The sequence below is a fragment of the Bubalus bubalis genome, chromosome 3 (genome assembly GCF_019923935.1).
Source record: "Bubalus bubalis isolate 160015118507 breed Murrah chromosome 3, NDDB_SH_1, whole genome shotgun sequence".
Taxonomy (NCBI): domain Eukaryota; kingdom Metazoa; phylum Chordata; class Mammalia; order Artiodactyla; family Bovidae; genus Bubalus; species Bubalus bubalis.
In genome coordinates, this window is record NC_059159.1 from 91,748,398 (window position 1) to 91,774,932 (window position 26,535).

Consider the following 26,535-nt stretch of genomic DNA (forward strand, 5'->3'; position numbering starts at 1 on the left):
TAGGCAAGAATACTGGACTGGGGTGCCATTTCCTCCTCCAGGGGGTCTTCCCAACCCTGTGGATTGAACCTTAATCTCCTGCATTAGCAGTCAGATTCTTTACCACTGAGCTACCTGGGAAGCCCCATTTCACTTAATAGTACCTATCAATTCTGATGAAAGGAGATTAGCAGGAAAGGAAAGTGGCAGGAAAACCTATGCTTAGCCTTGTTCCTAGGCCTCACTGTGACCCTAGTGCCCATCTGTACAGTGTGACTAGAGCTTGACAGGAATAAGCTTACCTCATACCTTCAAACAGTCACTGACCTGGATGAAACTTAGACCTCCTATAATAATTTCAAGATGGTTACCTTGTGGGCACAAGAGTGGGACTCTTTCCTTTGAGGAGTCAGTAGGGTGGGGAGGGTGATGTGACTCTGGTCATTGACTTTGATTCTTAGAAATTACAGTAAGTCCCCTACATACAGACAGATTTCTTTCTGAGAATGTGTTTGTAAGTCTAGTGTGTTTGTAAGTCCAACAAAGTTAGCCTGGGTACCCAACTCACACAATTCTCTATATAATACTGTACTGTAATACATTTATACTTTTCACACAAATAATATATGAAAAACCAAAAAAATAAAACATTTTTAGTTTTACACTACAGTATCTTGAAAAGTAATGGCAACCCACTGCAGTATTCTTGCCTTGAGAATCCCATGGACGGAGGAGCCTGGGGGGCTACAGTCCACGGGGTCTCAAAGAGTCAAACATAACTGAGCGACTTCACTCACTCACTCACCTCGAAAAGTACCGTAGTACAGTATAACAGCTGGCATCCAGGGGCCGGCATCCAGTGAACAGGCAGGAAGAGTTACTGACTGGAGGAGGGAGAGGAGGTGGGCAATGACAGAGCTAAAGGATCATCAGAGATAGGAGACGGAGGGCAAGCTGAAATTTTACTGATTCCTGATGTTGATAGAACACACATTCGGATCTTAGAAAGTTCTCAACTTAAAGGTTCGTACGTAAGAGACTTAAAGTAATGTGCCTACTGAGGCGGTGGTAATTCTGAGATTTAGATGAGTTGCAATTAGTTAGCATTTCAGAGGTTAGGAACAGACAACAAAATAGATGGTGAAGCCCCTGGCCTAAGGAAGCTGCCCAGTGCTGTCTCCATCCAACACTCACATTTTCTACCTTGCCTGTTGCTACCTTTTCCCCTCCTGTCTTCTTCAGTCCTTCAGATCTCTGTCTGTCCTTCAGATTATCTTCTGTCTCTCTCTCCCTCCTTCTTTTTCTCTGCCAGTCATTCTCTCCTTATTTCCCCTCTCTTATTCTTCCTGCCTGTCTCCTGTGTTTTTTATTCAAAAAGTCTCCTTTCTTCCTCTTCCACTGACACGCAGCTGGTCATAATATCGAATGAAATAAACAACATGATCTTATATTTAGTCTAGTTTTATATCCTCTGATCTTTCTGAATATTTCACTGTTAAACATGTTTTTTTATTTTTTTCCCTCTCAAATACATTTTTTTCCTCTTGGAAAAGCTTTTGGTTTGAAATGTGAGAATTACACAGCATTATAAATCAACTATGCATGTGTGCTGCGTGCTAAGCCCCTTCAGTCGTGTCCAGCTCTTTGTGACCCCATGGACTGTAGCTACCAGGCTCCTCTGTCCGTGGGATTTCCCAGGCAAGAATACTGGAGTAGATTGCCATTTCCTCCTCCAGGGGATCTTCCCAACCCTGGGATCAAACCAAGTCTTCTGTGGCTCCTGCATTGCATGTGGATTCTTTACAACCCTGAGCCACTGGGGAAGCCCCTGTAAATCAACTGTACTGCAATACAGAATTTTTTTTTAAAAAAAGGTGGCGTTTAAAAGCTACAATTACTGATTTACGTTGGGTTGCTCTTATTCCTTGCATATTGTTTGTTTGTTTTCTTTTTTGAATCAGTAGTCCCCTCACTGTTTTCGGACTAACTGCAGATTCTGAAAGGATGTTTAGACTCTTTCTGGTAGAGAAGGAATAACGTGGATTGTATGTGTTTTGCAGAGCAGCAGGCTGTTGTATATTGTATTTGAATTAAAAACAAACCACACATTAATATTGTAAATCTTATAATTAACTAACGAACATAGCTTGAGAAGTTTTGAGGAAAGAGATAGTGAGGTTTTCACAGCCTGAGAGTCTGGGTTGTGCCATCCGTTCAGACTAAATGTCCTTAAGAATTTAAGCAGTTCTTACTGATAATATGAATCATCAAGAACTTTAATCAGGATTCCTAGATAATAAGGTGAGATTTGGTAAGAAGTCTACCATGAACTTTTGTGTGGGCCCTTTGTGGCTGACCTGACTGGTTGCCCAAATCTTGCTTCCTCATGGCCTCTGCCTGGTAGAAGGGAGGGGATGGTTTTAAACAAGCCTTATCTTTCATAATTTCTGTGTCACAAAATATATTTTCAATGGCTTTTATTTTACACTTATTTCAGAGCTAAGGACTGCTTCTTGTACAACTGGGAAAAATTAGGATTGCTTAGAAGCATTTTCTAAGAAATGAATCGGCAGGCTGCCCCCTTGTGCTAAAACAGGGAAAAGCATACGTCTCTTTCTGCTTCAACCTGGCAAGTTTCCTGCTTCCTGCCTTCACTTTCACTTTTCATGCATTGGAGAAGGAAATGGCAACCCACTCCAGTGTTCTTGCCTGGAGAATCCCAGGGACGGGGGAGCCTGGTGGGCTGCCGTCTATGGGGTCGCACAGAGTCGGGCACGACTGAAGCGACTTAGCAGCAGCAGCAGCAGCAGCAGCAGCCTGGACTTGAACTGGAAAGTCCCCAGTGCTTGAGCTTTTTTGGGCGTGTCTTTCGTAGTCCACGTTATTTCAGTAATTGTGGTGGAGGAGTAAAAGTTGTTACTGTGAAAGTGATGCCTTGGATGAACTAGAATTTCTTGTGGTTATTGTCAGATGAAACCTGAATGCTTTTCAGTTGAATTGAAATGCAGTCATTTCCATGTTCTTCCCAGGGCCAAGGAGAGCATGTACCATGCCTTGGGGTACAGTACCATTGTGGTGTTGCAGGCTGTCATGACCTTCGAGCAACAGGACATCCAAAACGGCATTTCTGCCATGAAGGACGCCTTACAAACCTGCCAAAAGTATGAGCTGAGCAATTAAATACTTGAGATACGCCTAAAAACCTTTCTGTCTGTGTGACAAAATGGATGTACTTTGCTTCACTGAGAGCTCTGTTGGAAGTTGGCCATGGTTATAGAAAAGGACTTAGAGCATCAAAGCTTCCTGGCCTCCTGTACTTTTATGAGAAATTAAAAATATTTCCCCTAAGGAATTATCCTATGATGCCGATGTGGCTGAGCACATGGCATCCTTACCATACTGTTTTCTTTTTGGTATGTGAGCTACGGAAAAGTACTGAGAATTTCAGTGGGTTTAGCAGCAAGCATCTCTTGGGGTCCCTCTGGTGGAGAGAATAGGTACTACATGTTGGCCTGGTACTCCAGGCCAACCAAGGAGCATTTTTTATGTGGGAAATGCTGTAAATGCAGAAGCAGGTCTTTTATGTGCCTAAATGGCCATATTTGAACAATTTTGCTTGGTGGAAATGACATGGAGTTTCAGTTTTGTGTGTATATGAAGCCTCTAGTAGAAGCTGTTAATTAGCAGGGGTGAATTTTAACAGTGAAATTATGCCCTCTTGTAATTATGTTCCTAGCCCCTCAAATGAAGAGAGTTTACAAACACTGCACTCTAACCCTATTTTTAACCAGTGGCGAAGTGACCCTTAACCACGAAAACACTGATTTTAGCCACAGAGATCAGGAAAGGGGCATGACAGAGTTAGTATTGACTGTTGGTTTGGTTTAATCACTAAGTCGTGTCTGCCTCTTGCGACCCCATGGACCGGACCCTGGCCAGGCTCCTCTGTGCATGGGGTTCTCCAGGCAAGAATACTGGAGTGGGTTGCCATTTCCTTCTGCAGGCATCTTCCTGACCCAGGGATTGAACCTGGGCCTCCCGCACTGCAGGCAGTTCACCAACTGAGCTCCCAGGGAAGCGCCCAGGATTGACTGGTACATGTAGGTTTGTCCATACACATAAACATGTTCAGTGAGCTTGGAAATCATGCCCACAGGGTGCCAGTGCTGGGAACTGGGTGTGCAGGTTTCAAAACGGTGGTCTCTGCCCTGCAGACTTTAGGGTTTAGAATTCTGTTTCTGGTGACCCTTTGGTGTGATTACAGCTGAAATGGATGTGAAATGAAAATGCACTTGATTTATTACTTTTTTCTTTCTACTTCTCATCTCTTCTACGTATTCTGTGCAGATACAGGAAGAAATGCACAGTTGTAGAGTCTTTCTCAAGTCTTCTTTCAAGAGGATCTTTGGAACAGCTAACTGAAGGTAAGGGGCATTTAAAAGACTGAGTATTTTCCTTTCTTTGAAAAATTAAAGTATGGTTATGCTCAAAAAATTCAACATTGAAGTGAATAAGATAAGTAAATGGAACGTCTTTTCCTCCTCCCCATCATTACTCACCCTCCAGAAGTAACTGCTGTTAGCAGTTGGTTTTCATGCCTTGCACACTCTTCTCTGTACATATACAAATATATGCAGAACATAGACATAGGATTTTTATAGCAATTCATTATTGTTCATTTTTTGCAAATATAGAAGCACATGATACATGTGCTACAGTGTGATTTTTGGCATTGACTTTTTCCAGGGCAACACATATAAATTGTACTTCATTCTACTTAATAGCCATGTAGCATTCATTAGGACAAATACCATAAATTAGTTTTTCTGTATCGAAGGACAGTTATATTGTTTTTTTCGCTATTAAAAATAATGCTGTCCTAAAATTCTTGTACCTATAACTTCATGCATTTTTGCTAGTATTTCATAGGATAGATTTCTAAAAGTGGAGTTACTGGGTCTGAGGGTTTGAAAATAGAAAACATTTATAGATATCACCAATTTTTCTCTAAAGAATTAGGTCAGTTTATAGTCTTCTCATCCATGTGTGAGAGTTTCCATTTTTCTATAAGCTATTAATTTTTTTCTCAAGGTCAGTAATTTTGATACCTTTAAAATAATGATGATGTTTTACAGTATAGAAAATGTTTGGTTCGTAAACATTTAGGACTACTAGAATTCAGGAATGTCCTAAATGTTCACATTTAGGACTATTAGAATCCAACATATCTTCAGCATGTTGATCAAATGGCTGGGAGAAATTGATTCCTTTTGCTGTTTCCTTGATGTTCCCACAGAGATTAGGGCAGAGGTTCCATGATGAGTCCTGTCATATTAGCATTATGCTCTAGTCAGAATGGTTTATAAGAAAGGAGCATCGCAGTACTCCTGTAGCAGAGAAAACGTCCTTCAAATGTGGCCAGTGTCTAACAGAGCCTCTGTCATCTGAGGAGCGCTTGTGCCTGTGTTATCACTGTCAGAGTAGTTCTCTGGAGGAGGTAACACGAAATTGTCAAAGAAGCCAGTTAAGGCAAGAGCAATTCTGGGTAATGCGGTCCATCGTTCCTAGTGGTCGAGTCTGTGCTAGACACAGTTTTTAGTGTGTTTCATTGTAAAGTTTTCTTTGCTTTGTTAGAAGATTATTATCAACTTGCTGTGGACTTTGGAAAACTTGGGCTCATTGTGTGTGTGTGTGTGTGTGTGTGTGTGTGTGTGCATGCACGCGCGCGCTCAGTCATCTCCAACTCTTTGTGACCCCGTGGACTGTAGTCTGCCAGGCTCCTCTGTCCTTGGGATTCTCCAGGCAAGAATACTGGAGTTAGTTGCCATTTCCTCCTCCAGGGCATCTTCCTGACCCAGGGATCAAACCCGGGTCTCCTGCGTCTCCTGCACTGGCAGGCGGATTCTTTACTGCTGAGCCACCGGGGAGGCCCACCCTGTGTAACCTCCTTTTTATAGACTAGAAACTGAGGATCAGGGAGAGTAGACAAATTGTCCAAGGTTACCCACCTAGCAGCTGCTGCTACTGCTGCTACTAAGTCACTTCAGTCGTGTCCGACTCTGTGTGACCCCATAGACAGTAGTCCATCAGGCTTCACCGTCCCTCGGATTCTCCAGGCAAGAACACTGGAGTGGGTTGCCATTTCCTTCTCCAATGCATGAAAGTGAAAAGTGAAAGGGAAGTCGCTCAGTCGTGTCTGACTCTCAGCGACCCCATGGACTGCAGCCTACCAGGCTCCTCCATCTATGGGATTCTCCGAGCAAGAGTACTGGAGTGGGGTGCCATTGCCTAGCAGAGCGGTATTCAAACCTGACCTGCCTTTCCCTAAGCCACAGTTGTTTCCCCTGTTCCCCACAACTTCTGCAGGTGGGTAGAAACAGGCATGAAATGTCTTCACATGTGGGTGAAGGAAATGCTGAATTATTTCTGTGCTAGACATCTTAAAAATAGGTGATACTGTGTTCTTATCTCTTTATTCTGTCTTTAGGCATGGCATATTTAGAAGCATTAAAAAGTAAACAATAATAAGATACCACTACACAGTGTCCAGGAGATGGTGAGGGACAGGGAGACCTGGCATGCTGCAGTCTATGGGGTAGTAAAGAGTCGGACACGACTGAGTGACTCAACAACAACAACGCAGTGTCCAAAATCCAGAACACAGAGACCCGCAAATGTTGGTGAGGATGTGGAGGGACAGGAACACTCATTCGTGGCTGGTCAGAGTGCAAAATAGTGCAGCCACTTTGCAAGATAGTATGACAGTTTCTTATAAAACTAACAGCTGAAAACTTGTGTTGACACAAAAATCTGCAAAGAAATATTTATGGCAGCTTTATTCAGCATTGCCAAAACTTGACCTTCACTAGGTGAATGGATGAAGTATGGTACATCCAGACAGAAAAATATTATTCAGTGCTACAAAGAAATGAACTATCAAGCCACGAAAAGATTTGGGGGAACCTTAAATGCATATTCCTAAGGGAAAGACACCCATCTGAAAAAGGCTACCTACTGTATGATTCTAAGTATATAAGATTCTTGGAAAGGCTGAACTGTGGAGACAGTAAAAAGATCAGTCGTTGTCAGGAGATGGGGTGGAGGGATGATTAGGTGGAATACAGAGAGAGATTTTTAGGGCAGTGAAATCATAATGGTTAAATACATGTCATTATACGTTTGTCCAGACCCATAGAATGTACCCCAGCAGGGGTGGGCCCTAATGAGCACTATGGCAGAATTATGATATGTTAGTGGAGGTGCACCAGTTGTAACAAACGAGCCCTTGGGAGAGCATGTTGATCATAGGTGAGTTTGTGCATGTTGGGGGAAGCCAGGGAGCAAGGGATATATGGGAAATCTCTCTACTGTTCCCTCAATTTTCCTGTGAACCTAAAACTGCTCAAAAAAATAAGATCCTAATTTAAAAATTATGAAAATACATCAGCCTGTGACTTTATTCTGAAATAAGGTTTATTTAGACTTCCATGTCTGAAAGCATGCTTAGCTAACACTTCACTGCATAATGAAGATATTTCCTTCAGTGAACTAAGGAATTTATAATTAAGAGATGTGCTGGTAGGTACCTACTTGTAAATGCCAAATGTCTAATTTTGAAAGCTAAGGGCTGCCCAATATAAATCAATCCGAGTGAAGAGATAAGACTTTTATAAATTAAGTTGCATTTATTCCTAATGAATTTGGCTGTCGCTGCAATCCAAACAGACTTTGTGTTCAAGGGAGCATGTCAAAACATTGTAGATTTAGTGTGCAATTTGTTTTCCCTATAGGTAATTTCCATTTCTATCCTTGAGTGGCTCGTTGTTTGTAGGAGTAAGGATATTTAATTAAACTTTTTGTGGATTGAAGATGGGGCACACCCATTCTTCTCAGGGCTGGCATATTAAATGGCTTTCAAATTGTCTTTAAAAACACATGTTTGTATACAGTTCTTAGAATGTAAAAGGGATTTAATTCAAAGAGTCATTATACATAGAAAATACAGTTCAAACTTTCTTGCCTTTTATCTCTGCCTTCGTGTTATGTCCTTTATGCTTCTCTTTGATTTGTCCATCTTTAGCTTAACTCTGATCCATCTACCCCTCTGCTCAGATCTCTGCAAGGTCTCACCATTGATGCCAGAATCTTGGCTCCCTGTCCACCAGTGCCAAATAGAAATATAGAGACAGAATTTGGAGGAAAAAAAAAGAAAGAGTAGCTTTATACTTAGCCAGTCAAAGGGGAAATACGGTAGGCTAGTGCCTTAAGAACCGTGCCCCATTTCCTCAGAAATAAGGAGAGGTTTTATATCCTAAGGAAAGTCTTGCATTGTTTTTTTTTTTTTGCAAAATTTCAAAATGGCCACAGCTGGCATCAGGTAACTCAGTAACTGGGGTTGGTCTTTTCAGAAGTTATAAGCCTGTGACCTCCTTTCTGAAAGGAAGAACGCTACAGGGATGTGTAGGGGGGAAGAATGCCAGGTGCAGAGTAGAATTCATAATACATATGGAGTCAGAGAGTAATTAGCTTTATTTAGCTTTGTAAAAGGACCAGTCTGGCCATAAGTGTTTGTTAGTAGTAGCAGCTAGACAGTAACCAAGGCTGCTTAACTCATTCGGGCCTGTTTATGTTTTTCCCCAGCCTGTTCACTGTTTCCTTGTTTATCAGAAAAGTCTCGTTTTTATTTAAGAAAGGTCTCATTTCTGTTTTTGCTGCAATACCATTGCCTGCTGAATGAAGCCCAGACGCGGATATTCAAGGTCATCCATCATTTCGCCCGACTTCCTTTCCGAGGTCATCCATCATTTAGCTCCGACTTCCTTTCCAAGGTCATCCATCATTTAGCCCTGACTTCCTTTCCAGGCTCACAGCCCTCGCCTCCCTGTGCGCACCCTGTACTTCAGCCGGAGGCGCGCCATCGGCCGAGCGACGCAGGGCTCTGCGCTCTGCCTCTCTACCGAGCTGGTTGTCGCCCAGCGGCAATTTCACCACCTCCTCAACACATGCCCCAAGCCAGCCATCTGGGTTACTGAGCAGGCTTCCAAAGGGAGTAATTACTGAAAGTTCCCACTTTGTTACAAGTTTCCCTGGGAAGAGGATGTTCAAATGATTCTGTAAAAGTTTCCTGTTTTTCTCCCACTGAACCCACTGAGAAAATCCAGGGGGCACCCTTTAAAGTGAGGCGTTCTGAAGGATGGAGACCCTGGCTGTTAATGCTGCCAGAAAGTGCGCTGTCCGCAGCTCCTCAAATTTGGCTCCCTCTTACACATGCTGTTGGAAGATCTTCATTGCATTGTTGCTTCTTTGTCAATCAACCTTTGGAACATGAGCATGGCAGGAAGGTGAACCAGTTTGTGAGAACAGAGTGTGTGTGTGTGTTGAGGGGAGGTGTCCTGTGTGTGTAAGTGAAAGAAAGAAGGCACTAGGTCTTATCCAGTTAGATCCAACATCATCCCATCAATGTGGGATCAGTTACTTGCCTCACTTAAAAATGTGCTACTTTTTGAAGTTTTGTCAAAAAGCATGACATGGGCCAAGGGGAGTAATCTTAGTGGAAGCAGCTGATGCATATTGAGGGCTTACTCTGCACAGTGACTGCAGGCAGCACTTGAATTCTTCCATTTTGATATAGAGATGTCATTAGCTGGACTTGAAGAATGAGGAGCCCAGCAGAGGAAGGAAGGGTAGCTTGCTCAAGGTTCTGTAACTAGTACGTGGCAGGGCCTTTGCTAAAATCCAGGCTGTTAATTACCCCAACCCCAAAGCTCATTTACTTAAATAACACACTAGTTTGTATCCTATGGAGAAAACAGTAAATTGCTGATTTTGTTTATACAAAAAAAAAAAAAAGCAGAGATTCCTCCCTCCCCAGTCTCTACAGGTATCATGAACTATTTACGAAGATAGGCCACACGTCTATGTGTCCAGGGGATACAGACATAGTTTTATGTAGCCCTCTTGTGAGTGCCTTGTTGCTGTGCTAGATACCCCAGTGATCCAAGTAGCCTCAAACTGAGACTTCTGTGGTGGCCCAGTGGTTAAGACTCCATGCTTCCAGTGCAGCGGGTGTGGATACGATCCTTGGTCGGCAAACTAAGACCCTACATGTAGCGCAGCTGAAAACAGACACACGTACCCGCATGCACACACGCACAAATACCCGCAAACTGTGCTAGAGCTAACTTTTTTACATCAAGTCTTCCCTGAATGAGGACTCATGAGTTGGACAAGCAGGCCGGTTCTTTTTCCTAGAATCCTCAGGAATTACTGCTTTCTCTTCAGGTTGATAGTGTGCCTAACCATTGTCGTGACCATCATGCCTTCATCATATTTTTGATGTTAGAATTAGTATATTCAGGTTAGTTTTTCAATCCATCCCAGTGGTAGACTTGAAGTTTCCCATTAAGTTAAAAAAAACGAGTGGTTTTCTTTTTTCCCAAAAAGTGCTTTTCTATTTTAGTTTCCTCCTGTGAGCTGAGTTTGGGTCTCTGACACCAAGGGCCTGACTCTTGGCAGTTATATGTGGATCGAGCCAAAGATGACTTCCCCAAAGCATTTCACACATTCTGGAAAAAGCTTGCTGAGGCCTTGAGAGCTGAGGTCATCATTCCACTTCTATGCAATCACGAAGCAACCTAGGTTTTTATGTCTCCTCTGGGCTGATTTATCTGTCTTTTCTGAATATCTCAGAGCAATTACTGTGGGTGTGGGATTTTCCTTAATATACTTTTATTTGTTTTTAATAGAGGAAATGCATGCTGAAATCTGCTATGCCGAGTGCCTCCTACAGAAAGCAGCCCTCACGTTTGTGCAGGTAACGAACATTTGGCTCAGCATCAGTGTCATCCGGGAAGCCTGCTAAGTATGACAAAGAAAAAGATGCGGCTCATTCTGTGTCTTCAGTTCTTTCCACTCAGAGTTATAATGAAAGCTCTTTGTTATTGCTCGTAAACTTTGGCTGAAAGAAGACTCTGGGGGATCTTTATTTCCTACTCCAATGCACCTAAAAGACGCTGTTTTGAAATTCAGTCTGTTGGGAACCACTGCCTTTTAAAGAAGCTGTTTTGCGCCTACCACACCTAATTTCAGGACGCTTCTCTGTGTGGGAATTGTGAGGTTACGCCTCTGTGAGCTTGCTAATGGTGGAGGACTGCACACAGCGGTGGCTGGCTTCAGCGTCTTTGGCTGTTCCCTTCTTGCGCCAGATGCTTCAGCAAAGCTCAGTTATGCATGTAGACCTCAGATTTTATTTCCCTGCTATTTGTATTCTCATCCCCTTTTATTTCTTCTTTTGGAAGAGCAGTTGAAAGAAGTCACTAAACAAAACAATGACTGTTTTGCTCAGGGGCATTTAAATTTCACCTCTAGGATTTCTTATCACCAGTACCTGGCTTGTCATTGTAGCGCCGGTTCTTCTAAAAAAAAAAATATGAATTTTAAGAGGTGGCCACACAGGTGGCAGTGATGGATACAGTGGGGTAGAAGTGGGGTGGAGATGGTAAGGGGGCAGAAATTCAACTGTAACATGGAGAAAGTCTTCCTCGATTGCAATGCTTTACATCGAACTGAGAGTGCTTTTCTCTTTTTCTGGAGGTTGACTGACCTGATAGGTTGGAGTCTGGTTACGGAAAATAAAAGCAATCTGATCTATGACTCTGTTTCCTAAAACTCTACATATTATGACGCCTGAAGCAGTCTCACTGCCTTAGTATACATAAGGCTAGTCACAGAGGCCCCCAGTTTTTTGTGTGTGTGTTTTTTAAATGCGTTTTTCAAATGGGAATTTGACAGTAAAATCTTTGATTCAAAGGGTTTTTTAAAAAACGTTTAAGGGCTTGTAACTCAACATCTGGGAGATACCCATGGCTCTTCCCTCTTCCTCATGCCTCCATGTCCAGTCAGGTTCATGATTGTGCTGTTTTACCTTTTGAAGGTTAATCAGCCCCAGCTCTTCTTCTTTATTCTGACCATAATTGTTCTAGTGAGGGGCTCATCAGCGCCTCCCTAGACTTCATGGCAACCTGGGGACCCTTGGTCCGTAGTTTCCCTTCCCTCCAGCTCACTCTCCATTGTGCAATTGTGCACCCACTCCAAGGGGAGCATCTCGCCTGCTCATGTCTCGGCTTCAGCGTTTAGTAGCCCTCATTGACGATGGCAGTGGTTCTGTGTCAGAATATCACAAATGGGGAAGGCTTTTTAAAACTCAACTGGCATCTCTCCCAGTTCCCTACTCCCCTCTTACCGATATCCTCGCCTGCTGGTGGCGTACTTGAGTGGGAAAGTACAAGTAGCTTTCTTACTCCTAGGTCATTCCTTGTAGCAGTGCTGTGTTATATAAGCACAAATGGCCAAGCCAAGCACACCGATCTTTAATTCTTCCTTGCCTTTCCCCAAAAGGTTTTTTCTTTTTGCTTGCAAAGTCCATATCTGCCTTCTTTTCCTTCATCTGGTTATTTCCTAATCTTTTTTTTTTTTTTCTCAACGCTGCAAGCACTGATGCTTCCAGGAAGCTTTTTGGACCTCTTCACCTTCGTGCTGTTGTGGCAACCTGTGCACGTGTCTGTCCGTGTGTGCATGTCTCCATCCCTTAGCGTATTGTGTTCGCTTTTGTCTCGTTTTGCAATTAGGTGTCTGCTGTAAAATAGGAATTCCGCAAATGTTTGGTGAATCATTAAATATTCTTATTTGAAGCAGATTTTATTCCAATTTAAGAAATTCTTTCCTGGACACTATTGGAACTTATGTAACTGTAAGCTACCTTCAAATCAGAAAATGGGCATTTAAATTGCATAGTGAATTTTATATTTATTGATTCTTTTAATAATTTAAGTATTAAGTATTTAAGTGATGAAATTAACAAACTAAAGTCAGTTTTTCTCTGGCTTCAGAAGGATGCTCAAGTGCACAGGAAATAAATACCAGAGCATGTTTCTGTTATTAATGGGTTAGAAAAGCATTCTCCATTAGCACCGTCTATTAGAGTAGCATTTTTAAAGCAGTTATTTTATATACTTTATTAAGAGACTCTTAGAATCCTAGAATGCTCACCATAAAAAGGTCACTCATTTAGGCCAGTTGCCTCAGTTGCATGGTTGATGACCATCAGGCAAGGAGAACAAACAAAATTTCCAAGCAAAATTTCATGCTAGTGATAACAAATTTAGAATCCAGATCAGTTATTTTTGGTCTGGAAATGTATACAAATGAAATTCACAATTCTAAATAGATGGCCTGCTAAAGTACCCCCTAATGAAGAACCATAATCCCGTTACTTGGAGTATAACAGCCAGGAAAATCCTTGGAGCAGCCATTTTGAACTCCATTGAACCTAAAATAAAATTGCTGAGTAGTTGATGTTTATCAAAGTAGGTTTGGACTAACTCTGCTGCTGCTAAGTCGCTTCAGTAGTGTCCGACTCTGTGCGACCCCATACACGTCAGCCCACCAGGCTCCTCCATCCCTGGGATTCTCCAGGCAAGAACACTGGAGTGGGTTGCCATTTCCTTCTCCAGTGCATGAAAGTGAAAAGTGAAAGTGAAGTCACTGAGTTGTGTCCAACTCTCAGCGACCCCATGGACTGCAGCCTACCAGGCTCCTCCAGAGTCCATGGGATTTTCCAGGCAAGAGTACTGGAGTGGGGTGCCATTGGACTAACTCTATGGCCCCTAATTGGTGAGGATTACTTTCTTCGTTACATCCTTAAAGTTACGCAAGGATTTAAAAATTGTTTCCTTTTTTTGTCCTCTAAGCTGGAAGAAAGATGACAAAAAAGGCATTTCATATGTAAAGCAAGAAGAATATTTTAATTTAAAATCATGTCCTCAAAAGATATAGTGTTTTGTTCTAATCATGCAGCTACACAGCTGTGGGGACAGTCTAAGAATCATTTGCTAAATGATCTAATTATGTAATTGAATTGTTTTCAGGATGAAAATATGATCAACTTCATCAAAGGTGGACTCAAAATTAGAACAAGTTACCAAATATATAAGTAAGTTAAAAATTAAGATTGATGAAAAATCTTATGACAAGGTTTGTACCTTTATGACCACCTTCTTGTGGTTTTTAAATAATTCTTGTATTATATTCCACTTTGTACTTTAAAGTTTTTTAATAAGTGTAACTAGATTTTTAAAATTTAGTGTTGGTAAAAATGCACTTGAATTTTGACTGCGTGTGTATTCAATGCTAAAGGACAACAGAATAAATGCAGTTTTAGGAGAAAAATAGCTGGAAAGTACTTACATAATTTCTGATTAGATAACCTTAGTTTCTCTCTCCTAAAAACCGTTCGTAAATTTAAAATGGCAGGTATAGATAGGTATGTCTTTGGTTCAGACTCTGAAACAACACTGTCCCTTTGCATTTCCACAGTGATGCAGATGTCAGCTAGAGGGGACCATAGTGTCCTTCACGCATCTTCCGTGTCCTTACTGGTGTTTATCTGGTTGTTCTATCTTTTACTCACGGTGTTAAAAATCTTCAGCTTTGATTCTGGAGTCATCCATTCCTCCCTTTAGTTCTGCTACTCTTTGCTTGTATTTAGAACCTTTGTTATTGGACTTATATATTTTCAAATTGTTTTATCTCCTAATAAAGTAACCTTTTTTTAATCATTATAAAATGTTCCTATGTAACTCCTTATAATATTCCTTGTCTTGAAATCTGTTTTGTCTGATATTAATAAAGCTATTCATGCTTTTTTGTAATTAGTGTTGGCATATATTCTTTTGCTTTAAATCTATCTTTGTTTTTATATTTAAATTACATTTTTTTGGTAAATATGTTTAATTGGGTCTTACTTTTTTATTCCATAGAACAGTTAATATGTTTGCACTTGTGACTGCCATTTTGCTTTTTTTTCCTTTGCCTTATTTGTCCCCCCTCCTTATTTTTCTGCCTTCTTTTGTTTTAATTAAATATATATATATATATGTATTCCAGTAGAATCCCTCTATTATTTTCTTAGCTATAGCCCTCTTAAGTGTTTGCTGTAATGATTATCATAGCCTTCTTAACTTATCATAGTCAAGTTAGAGTTAATGGTGTACTGTTGCACATAAAATAGAAGAAACTTACAAAAGTATAGTTTTACTTACCACCTTTTGTCTTTTATACTATTCTTACGGTAGTACATTTATGTGTATTATAAACCCCACAATGTGGTGTCTAACCTTTGCTTTAACAGTTTTATGTCATAGTCCCCACTGTTAATCCAATATTTACCACTTTTGATGTTCTTCATTCATTCCTATCTATTTCAGAATGAAGCATTTCTTTTAGAATTTCTTATAGTTCATATCCACTTTCAATGACTCTATTTTTTTTATCTGAAAATGTCTTTCTCTTTTGCCTTCATTTTTGAAGGCTGTTTTTGCTCAGTAGAGTATTTTTGAGTTACAAGATTTTCCTTTTTTCTTTTCTTCTTTCACTCCTTAAAAACTATCAGTTGTTGTATTGGGTTGGCCAAAAGGTCATTTGGTTTTTTTCTGTATGGGTTTCTTACGGAGAAAGCTGAGTTAACTTTTTGGCCAACCCAATATGATGGTCTGTCTTGTTTCTGATCACAAGTCAGCTGTTATTTTTTGTTATTATTCCCCTGTCTGTAATGTGTCATTTCTTCTGGATGCTTTGAAGGCTCATATCTTTGACTGATGTGCTTAAGTGTGGCTTTGGGGAACCATGTAGCTATTATTTCTTCAAATATTTTTTCTCTGCTATATTCTCGCTCTTCTTCTGAGACTCCAATTACATGTCATACATGTCAGCCTGATTTTGTTCAATAGGTCGCTGAAAAGTCTTTTTTTTTTCAGATTAGATAGTAATCTGAAACTCAACATTTGGGTTGTCTTGGGTCCAATATCTACTGCCTGCTTTTTCTCTTGACTATATGTCATGTTTTTCTGTTTTCAATTCAGTAAATTTTTGATTGTATACTGGATAGTGATTCATTGTAGACTTTAGGTTCTGTTATCTTTCTCAGAAGAATGCTGACTTTTGTTCTGGGAAGCATTTAACTTGACTAGACTTAGAGTCCATACTCTTAATGTTAGTGGGCAACATCTGAGATCATGATTCTGTTATTTCTTTTCTCTTGTTTCTGCCTTTCTTTGGAGTTTCACCAGTTCTCATATAGTTCATGAGTCAATGAAGAATTTGAGTTGAGTTTTAACACTGATTTTGGCATTTCCATCCTATGGGGCTCATCCCTATATGAAAATTTCCCCATTACCTTACAGCTAGCTGTTCTGGCAGATTTGAACTCTGTACTCTTTTTTTAAGCCAATAAGACTATAGCTTTTTGTGTAAGTTCTAGGCACCCCATGTTGAGTGTACTGGGGAGTACTTTCAAGTGACTAGTCATATAAACATAAAGTTTATATGTTCCCTTCTTTCAAAGTTTAACTCTTCTCTAGCTTCCTACTACTTTTTTTTTTTTTTTTTTTGCATCTGGTCCCATCACTTCATGGCAAATAGTTGGGGAAACAGTGGAAACAGTGGCAGACTTTATTTTTGGGGGCTCCAAAATCACTGCAGATGGTGACTGCAGCCATGAAATTAAAAGACACTTACTCCTTGGAAGGAAAGTTATGACCAACCTAGATAGCATATTCAAAAGCAGAGACATTATTTTGTCAACAAATGTCCGTCTAGTCAAGGCTATGGTTTTTCCAGTAGTTATGTATGGATGTGAGAGTTGGACTGTGAAGAAAGCTGAGCGCCGAAGAATTGATGCTTTTGAACTGTGGTGTTGGTGAAGACTCCTGAGAGTCCCTTGGACTGCAAGGAGATCCAACCAGTCCATTCTAAAGGAGATCAGTCCTTGGTGTTCTTTGGAAGGAATGATGCTAAAGCTGAAACTCCAGTACTTTGGCTACCTCATGCGAAGAGTTGACTCATTGGAAAAGACTCTGATGCTGGGAAGGATTGGGGGCAGGAGGAGAAGGGGACGACAGAGGACCAGATGGCTGGATGGCATCACGGACTTGATGGATGTGAGTTTGAGTGAACTCCGGGAGTTGGTGATGGACAGGGAGGCCTGGCGTGCTGCAGTTCATGGGGTCGCAAAGAGTCGGACACTACTGAGCGACTCAACTGAACTGAACTGAACTGAGTGTCTGCAAATATATTTTAAACATGTGTTTTGCATTTTGTTAAGAATTTATAATTGTTATCTGTGGGAGGGTTAATTTAATTTAAGGCACTCTGCCATTACTAGAAATAGAACCAAGATTTAGTATTTTAAGAGATGCTTTTACCTGAAATGATTTCATAAAATTATATCCCATTTGAAGTCCTGGAGGAAGCAGGTGAACTTTGGGAACCTGATATATTGTTTTTAGTTTTCCTTTTGAAATATATTTTAGAAGATACAAAAGAATGTTAAAGAGTTGCTTGTTATTTCAGTTATTAAAACTTAAAATCTGAAGAAATTAAAATATTCTTGTAATGGCTCAGAAATTATGTATCAGTGGAATCGAACATAAGACTTTAAAACTCTGTGTGTGTTCATGTACTTCTATGTACACACACACAGATTTATCTGGGCATTCAAAGCTTACTAAAAAACCTATATATGCATAAGTCTCTTTAAAAACAGTGGGGAAAGATGGGTTTGATTTGTTAGTTTAATAAATGGTTTTGGGAAAATTGACTCTTAATTTTGGAGAAAAGACTATCTATAAAGGATACATTATATAGATTTAGTATTAAAATATTTTTAGAAGGATGTAGGCAAAAACATAGGAAAGTCTTTTTATAGTCCTAAAGCACAAGGCCTTTAAACTTTTGTTTTTAAAAAATTTTTAATAAAATTTTTGTTTTATTTAAAAAATTTTTACTTGGAAATAATTTCTGAATTTTTATACAGTCTTCTAATATACAAATATTATTAGCATCTTATAGAACCACAGTATAATTATTAAAATCAGGAAACTAACATTGGTGCAGTATTATTAACTACTTTATTGACTTGACTCAAGTTTTTCTAACTGTCCCACCAGTGTCCTTATTCTAGTTCAGGATCCTGGATGTTGCATTCAGTTGTTACATCTCCTTAGTCTGTTTTAATCTGAAAGAGCCCCTCAGTCTTTGTCTGCAAGACCTTGACATTTTTGAAGAATACTTGGCCGTTATTTTTTAGACCGTCTCTCAAGGTGGACTTATCTAATGTTGCTTCATGATTAAGTTCAGATCACGTCTATGGCAACAATACCATAGAAGCGATGTTGTGTCTTTCTCATTGCTTCATAGCAGTAGATGTTTTTGTTCAGTTGCTTAGCTGTGTCCGACTCTTTGCAACCCCATGGACTTTAGCACCCCAGGTTTCCCTGTCTATCTGGTTTTACTATCTCCCGGAGTTTGCTTAAACTCATGTCCATTGAATTGGTGATGCCATCCAACCATCTCATCCTCTGTTGCCCTTTTCTCCCCCTGCCTTCAATCTTTCCCAACATCAGGGTCTTTTCTAGTGGGTCAGTTCTTTGCATCAGGTGGCCAAATTCTTGGAGCTTCAGCATCAGTCCTTTCAGTGAATATTCAGGGTTGATTTCCTTTAGGATTGACTGGTTTGATCTCCTTGCGGTCCAAGGGACTCTCAAGAGTCTTTTCCAGCACCACAACAAAGTCTTTCCCAACACATTCAAAAGCATCAATTCTTTGGCGTTCAGCCTTCTTTACGGTCCAGCTCTCACATCCATACATGACTACTGGAAAAACCTGACATCAATTTCAGAAGTCTTTGAAGTGTGACATTAAAAGATTGACTTGACCAAATAAACATTTAAATTTTCATCATGGCAAAAATACCCCATAATAAAAATTATAAGTGGAAATATGATATGAAAGACTCAGGGCAAATGACAGTATGAGAAACTCATAACTTGGTGGGAGTCTAAACTGACAGAGTTTTTATGGAGGATGTTCTGGCAGTATATATCAAAATCAAGAATATGTATCGCTTTTGATCTCAGGAGTTCTTTTTCTAAGAAATTATCCTAAGAACACTTAGGATGCTATAACTGTAGTTCTAGTACTTGATACAGGAAAAGTATTTGATGAACGTGTAAGAACTCTCTTAGCAGCATTATTTATAATATGGAAAATTTTGAAACAACTTGAAAATTTAAGAATAGGAATTTGGTTAATTACATCATTCCATGGAATGGAATAATACATTTTGTTATAGAATAAGATAACTTTCATGCATTTTCATGGAAAATTGTCAGTATAACCCATAAAATAGTATGTAGTATGTGATCCCATTTGTGATTTTTTTAATTAAAAATATATTTTACTGTCTGAAACTGATCAGTATATTCTTTAAAAAATTAAATTATAAGTTAAAACAGAAGTTTTAGTCTTTAAGGATAAAAAAAATGCATATAAAACTTGATCTTACAGCAAGCTTTGGTTTGTATAAGTTGATGAGACTTAAAATCATGTAATTAAAGTTAAAATCATGTAATTTTTTATTGTTTTTTATTTTTTAATTTTTTTGACTATGGCACATGGGATCTTAGTTCTTTGATCAGGCATGTCCCCTGCAGTGGAAGTACAGAGTCTTAACCACTGGACCACGAGGGAAGTCCCCATTTGTGTGTTTTAAAGATCCCATTCTTAGTAAAGCATAAAAACAACTAGAAAATTATGTACCAGACTGTTAACAGTGACCTCCTCTCTGTGGGATTGTTGTGTAGGGATACTTAGGCTGTCTCCATATTATCTGAACATTTTTGTAATAATCATATATTTTCAGCAAATAGATCTTTTACATATAAAAGAACTCTGAGTATCATATTTGTATCCTGCCATTCTGTTGATATTTTGACATTTGAGTTTTTTATGCAAGTATACAAGCATATATAATTATCATTTTATGTAATGAAATTGTATGCCTTTTGTCATTTTGAAATTTCCTTTTTCATTTAATGTCAGAAAATTTTAGGTTATTAGATATTTTTAATTCATCATGGCTTTTAATGGCTCAGTAGTGTTCCATTGTGGGGATGTGCCACATGCGTGTGTATAAATGTATGCATGCATTCAGCTGTCTTCTTAACTAATTTCCTGTTGTTGCCTGCTTTAATTTGTTTATAAGTTTTCATTGTAGGTGGTAATACAATATCTTACCTTATAGGTCAAATTTTGTGTATCCATGCTATTTTCTTAGAATAAAATTAGATTTATTGATTCAAAGATACCATTGTGTATAAGATTTCTGATATATATTGCAAAATTACTCTGAAGAATAATTGGGTTGGCAGACTTTTTCTTAAAATACCAGACAGTAAATGTTTAGGCTTGTGGGCCATAAGATCTCTGTCCCAACTACTCAACTCTGTAGCTGACTGCAGGGTGTAAGCAGCCATAGACTATAAGTGAATGGGTGTGAGGACTTCCCTGGTGGTCCAGTGGTTAAGACTCTGTTCTTCTACTGCAAGGGGCACAGGTTTGATCCCTGTTCGGGGAACTAGGATCCTGCATGTCATGTCACCAAAAAAAAAATTGAATTAAAAAAAATCACATTATTAAAAAATAGATGTGGCTATGTTCCAATATTTGCCAACCTCTTTATTATAAATGCCATTTTATCATAAATAAATGAATGAGTCTATTCTTACCTTTGCCAGCTCTGGTTTTCCATTTAAAAAATTAAAATAATGTTCTTTATCACAAAAGATATATATTTTAGAAAATAGGAAAATGTGGATGAGCAAATATTAAAATACACACACATATACCCCATGTACTTAACATTTAGTAATTATGATTGTTAATACCTTAATATATACTTTTTCAGAATATTTTCTACATGGATCTAGAGATATATATATTTAAAACCAAAATGAGATCACTCTTACATACAGTTTTGTAACTTGCTTTTGCAGTTAATGATCTTTTCTTTTTCATGTCAACAAATCTTCATTTCATATTCAATCCATCTTCAAATATTCAATCCATCTTCATATTTTGCCAGTTGGTCCCAAATCTCTTTTACTTCTGGAATGTCAACACCTTGGTCCAACCCAGGACTGTCTTGGGCATTCAGTGTTTATGTTCATTAAATATATCTTATTATACAAGAGTTTCTATATTCATGTCAGTTGTGGAAAAGCCCAATCCAGTTGTCCTGTAGTTGTATACACACAGCTTTGTCTGGTGGCTTCCTTGAGTTTTAGTTTAGCTTGCTCTCTCTTAGTCAGTTCTGACTGCCATAATAGAATATCATACACTGAGTGACTTAAGCAACAGAAACTTATTTCTTCACAGTTCTGAAGGTTGGAAGTCTAAGATCTGGGCACGAGCATATCAGGTTCTGGTGAGGGCTGTCTTCTTGGCTTGCAGACAGCCACCTTCTCACTCTTTCTTCACAGGGCAGAGAGAGAGATTCCACTTTTAGTGACCTCATTTAATCTTAATTACCTCCTAAAATCTCTTATTTCCAAATATAGTCACACTTTAGGAGGGGGGCACGGTTAGAACTTCAACATATGGATTTGGGGGAAATATAATTCAGTTGATAGCATTTCTCTAGCTCCTTATATTTCCTGTAAACTGGAAATTAGATATATAGGCTTACTAGATTCAACTTAGATGCATTTGGCTAGAATATATAATAAATGAAGTTGCATTCTTTATAATTGCATCACATCAGGTGATACGTAATATCTGGCTATTTCTTATTACTTTAAAAAATGTATCTGTCAATTTGATAAACAATTTCTGGTTGTTGCCAATTTTTACATCATTGTTTTCATCTGCATTTCTCTGATGAATACAGATGAAATACTCTCTGCATTCAAGATATGAAGGGAAAGGGAGAAATGAATAGAAAGTAATTAAAGTGAAAAATCAGAAAGATTGGCTTGGGTGAGGAGAGAAAATTAAGAAGAAAGTTGCAGGCAGTTGTGATGGACTTTACTTTCCTCTTTCATTCTTTCCTAGTTCCAAGTTCTTTATTTGGTCTATTTGAGGCCATAGTAATCACACTGAAATTCAACTCTTTTTGTCAGTAGCCCCTCAGTTACTCAGTGGAATGTAGGTTGCTGAAGGGTGCATATCAGCTGAGAGGCTGAGCATTCTTAGAAAATCTCCTCTAACACATTGCTGAGAGACTGGGAGCTCGCAGTCCTGAGGTTCTATGGCTCCTGAGTCATGCCTGCTGATGTTTGAACCCTCTTTTGCTTTAAGTGCAGAAAGATTGATCCTGATAAACAATGTAGAAATGAGTGATTCATTTTTCTTTAATGATGATTACCTGGTAGCATTAAGAGTAAGCTCAGCATAGCATCATCCACTTAAAAATTCTCCAGTGTTTTGGCTAATGACATCTATCTTATGGTACTTAAATGCAAAATTTGACTTGACATTAATTTTCAGTGTCATAGTAAACTTATAACTGTTTTCTTTAATCCAGAGAATGTCTTTCAATCCTGCATGTAATTCAGAAGAACAAAGTTGAGCAGCAGTTCTTCTACGAGTTTGAAGGGGGTGTCAAGCTTGGAATAGGGGCGTTTAATTTGGTAAGTAATCAGAAGGTAACCAGAATCTTTTATAAAAGAACCTTAGGTTTTCAGTGCCTCTGCAATTGCATTTGAACCTCACCCTGAACCTCTGCCTGGGTTTGTTTGACAAGTGGCTAGAGTGGGATCCACTTTATTCTGTTGTGACCCAGTGGAGGCTCTGGCCAGAATATGCTATAAAGTTCTGCACATGCTCAGAATAGTTTTGGATTGTATAATAAGGGCAGTGTACAGCCCTCTGAATGGACTAGTAACATTTTTTGTTTTTTTGGTAAGAAGGACCTTGAAATTCGGTTCCATTCCCACATCAGAAGTACTGTTGCTATAGCAACGGTGGTTTTGGAATTGAAACTAGGTTAGGGAATAATAGAGCTTGAAGGGCAGTAATAATGCTCTGGGGTAGATGAAGAGTTTGAATGAATATCTGTCCAAGTGCAATATTATTTAGAGATTTTGATGTTTTATTAAGGTTTGACTGGAATTGGTATATACAACCAGGGTCACCTTATGAGCCCATTGGTTGATGACAGAGGTGGCTGAAGAGATAGCTGTCAGCTGTCCACAGAATGGATCACCCTACTCATCTGATTATTAAAATCTTCCTCTGCTGAGGGCAGCCTCTGGTGAACATTCATATGGGACACAAATAATGTTCTTTTTTTTTTCCCCATTCAAAGAGATATATCCATATACTTCTTACCCAGAGCTCCTTGGCATCAATTTTCCCATCATGTTCTTTGTTCTCTCTCTCTCTGTCTCTTTATTTTGGCTGCACCACACAGCTTGTGGGATCTTAATTCCCTGACCAGGGATTGAACCTGGACCCTTGGCAGTGAACGCGTGGAGTCCTAACCACTGGACCACCAGGGAATTGCCTTCCATCATGTTCTTTCTAAATCCCTGACCATCCAGTCAAACCACTGGCTTATGGAATCGGTATATAATTGCATGTATGGGCATTTCTTCTCCAAGCAAAGTGAACAACCAGGTCTCTGCTTGAAGTTGTGCCCTGAGAGAACTTGCCTTCACCCTCCTCAGATGTCCCAGGGAGCGGCTGTAGTGCTCGAGTTGCCCGCTTCTGGGTTTTGCCTGCATGTCATGAAGAGTATAATAACTTTTGCTTCCTAGAAAAGCTTGCTAAAGTAAATTTTGTTTGGAGGTGGGCACCAGGGGTTACCTTCTCAACACTTGTATCACTCCACATCAAAGGAACAAGTATTCTTTAGAGCATCCTGGAAAGGCCAGAATCTTTGTTCTGTTTTTAATTTTTTAGGCTAACTAAATGAAATTGTCACGAGGAATGATTATAGGAGGTGCAGTATGTGGTGATTGAGACATACCTAGTAGTTTAAACTTGGTTCTAATTTTTCACATTACTGAATCATTAAAATTTTAAGTTTTTAGAGTTTAGCATTTACCTATAGTTAGGTATACTAACACATAGTACACTTGTGTTTTTTTTTTTTTTTCTTACAGATGCTGTCCCTTTTACCAGCACGGATTATCAGACTGCTAGAATTTATAGGATTTTCTGGAAATAGGGTACAAAATTAATTTTTTCTTAATTTTAACAAAGAGGATTAAAAAATGTTTATTGAGTATGAAGAAGTATAGCATGTCCTCATAATTAGCATGAAAATTCTTGGCAGTTTCTTTGCAGAACAATAAACTGACTTTGGGTCTCAATCATATTTTGGTGGAGTTAGGGGATGGTTTTTCTACTGAAAGTTAAAATTTTTTATCTCAATGTTATCTAAATTCTGGGATTAAAAATTCATGTTTGACTAATGTTGATGCTTTCTAGATCTTTAATACTCATGTGAGGTTAAAATTTGCTTCCTTAACATTTTTGCAACCCCCGCTAAACCAAGAAATTAGGCTAGATTTCCATGTCTACCATTTTATGGTTTGTGTAGATCAAGCGTGGTTGCAGTATTTTGGGTTTTCTTGTGTTTTTACAAGTTTTACTATAGAACTAAACACGGAAGTTTGTTTTCCATCAGTTTCTTTAAAAAAAAAATGTATCTATTTTTAATTGGAGGATAATTTCTTTACAATGTTGTGTTGGTTTCTACCATACACTGAATGGTTTCTACCATACTATGAATCAGCCATGGTATACATGTGTCCCCTCCCTCTGAAACCTCCCTCCCACCTCCCACCCCATCCCACCCCAAGGTTGTCACAGAGCCCTGCTTTGAGTTCCCTGAGTCAAACAGCAAATTCCCACTGGCTGTCTATTTTACACATGGTGGTGTATATTCCATGAGTTTTGTGTGTTGTATTTGTGTGTGGTTGTTTGTGTAGTATATAGTAGTTATCAATCATAACGTTCAACATGCTATTACCAGAGTTCCCTTATTGCAGAAATTGGCCCTTTTAGTCAAGAGAGCAGGTTTCAAGAATTGTTTGAAAACAAGTACAAAACACTGTAAATTCCCCATCTACTTTTATCCCACTGTCCAGATTCTTCATAAACTATAATATATTTATCGTCTACTTATGGTCTTCATAAGCTGTAATGTATTTATGGTCCATCCAGTAAGACTCTTGTGTTTCATGGTTACCCTTCCCCTTGACCATTCATCTTCCACTTTATTTCCTTAATGGCTCCAAATTGCCCCTTGAACAAAATCCAAAGTATAGCATGGATTCAAGGGCTCTATCATCTGATTCTAGCCCAAGTTTCTAGTCTTCCTACCTGTCCTGTTTGCTTCCCCAGTGTTTCTGTTAAACTGGGCAGTTGGTTGTTTTCCAAATAGACCTTGTGCTTTTCTGTTTCCGTGCTTTTGCTGGTGTCTGTTTTAGATGTCCTTCCCAACGGGCACCCTCCCAAATCAGGTCTCTTAAGAGCCTCTTAATCCACTAGGTTTGAGATCAGTGTCACCTATTTCACACAGCTTTCCCTTATTCCCTCCCAACAAGGCTCAAACATTCCAAACTTTCAGAATCACTTACTTAACTTTCTTAAGGCCCTCACCATGGTCCAATAAATGTGTTCAAATACTGTCTGACCTGTTTGATGCAAAGATCCTTGAAGAAACAGAACCATAAATATTCATACCCACCATAGCATTTTATACTTAGATCCTCATGCTTAAATAAATTAATATTTATATAAGAGAAATAACAGCATTTTCTATGAAATGAACACTACCTTTTTTTCTTACTCTAAGATCATATGATGTAAGAATATGTGAGATTGTCTTATGCCAATTTAAAGTGTAAAATTTGTTTCTAGTTGTTGTTGTTCATTGTTGTTCAGTTGCTAAGTCATTCTGACTCTTTGCAACCCCATGGACTGAAGCACACCAGGCTCCTCTGTCCTCCACCATCTCCCAGAGTTTGCTCAAGTTCATGTCCATTAAGTTGGTGATGCTATCTAGTTATTACTGCTGTTCTAAGCTCTTGAAAAATAAACCCCACCCTTCATGGAGGGTGGGGATATATGAGCTAGCATTTTAAAGTCTCTGAATATGATGCTCTTTTCATTCTAAAATGCATCTAATTCCCACAGGAGTTGGGCATCCTGCAGTTACGGGAAGGTGCCTTAGGAAGAAGCATGAGGTCTCCACTATGCTGCTTAACTATACTAGCTTTCCATACTTACATCTCTCTGATACTTGGTAAGGACTACATTACATTTTACATCGTTGAAAGTTGATTATCTTTCATCTGAGTAAGTAAAAATTTAGGAAAATCAGTAAAAGATAGGAGCCTATATTTACTTGTTTTTTTCAGGAAGATGGAAAATAGTGACTTTGTCATAGTGACATTTAGCAGAAGGGGTGGAGGGTTTCTTTCACTGAATTTTTTTTTTTAATCTGTTCTCGGCTAAAAAAAATTGCTTAAGGTGATCTATTTTTAGCATATTACATTTCTTTTTTAGCAGAAAGTTAAATTTTTGGTTAAAAATAGTTCATATTGGTATTCAAGTCAGAAATTTCAATTAGGAATTGAAGGCAACCACATCTGCTCTTATGAATTTGCCCTAAAGCTTTCTTAAACTCAAGTCATAGATGAGACTTGTTTT

General features: G+C 39.0%; 1 protein-coding gene across 5 annotated transcripts in view; it reads left to right on the plus strand.

Annotated features, from left to right (window-relative positions):
* TTC39B (tetratricopeptide repeat domain 39B) overlaps positions 1-26,535 on the plus strand; it is a 146,719-nt gene that overhangs the window by 96,743 nt on the left and 23,441 nt on the right. For all 5 annotated transcript variants that reach the window (XM_044939840.2, XM_006080852.4, XM_025281503.3 and 2 more), the window contains 7 exons: positions 3,009-3,140; positions 4,327-4,403; positions 10,725-10,792; positions 13,905-13,969; positions 22,397-22,502; positions 23,979-24,044; positions 26,020-26,128. In XM_044939840.2, the coding sequence (XP_044795775.1) occupies positions 3,009-3,140; positions 4,327-4,403; positions 10,725-10,792; positions 13,905-13,969; positions 22,397-22,502; positions 23,979-24,044; positions 26,020-26,128 (623 nt within the window). The remainder of the gene's footprint in view (positions 1-3,008; positions 3,141-4,326; positions 4,404-10,724; positions 10,793-13,904; positions 13,970-22,396; positions 22,503-23,978; positions 24,045-26,019; positions 26,129-26,535) is intronic.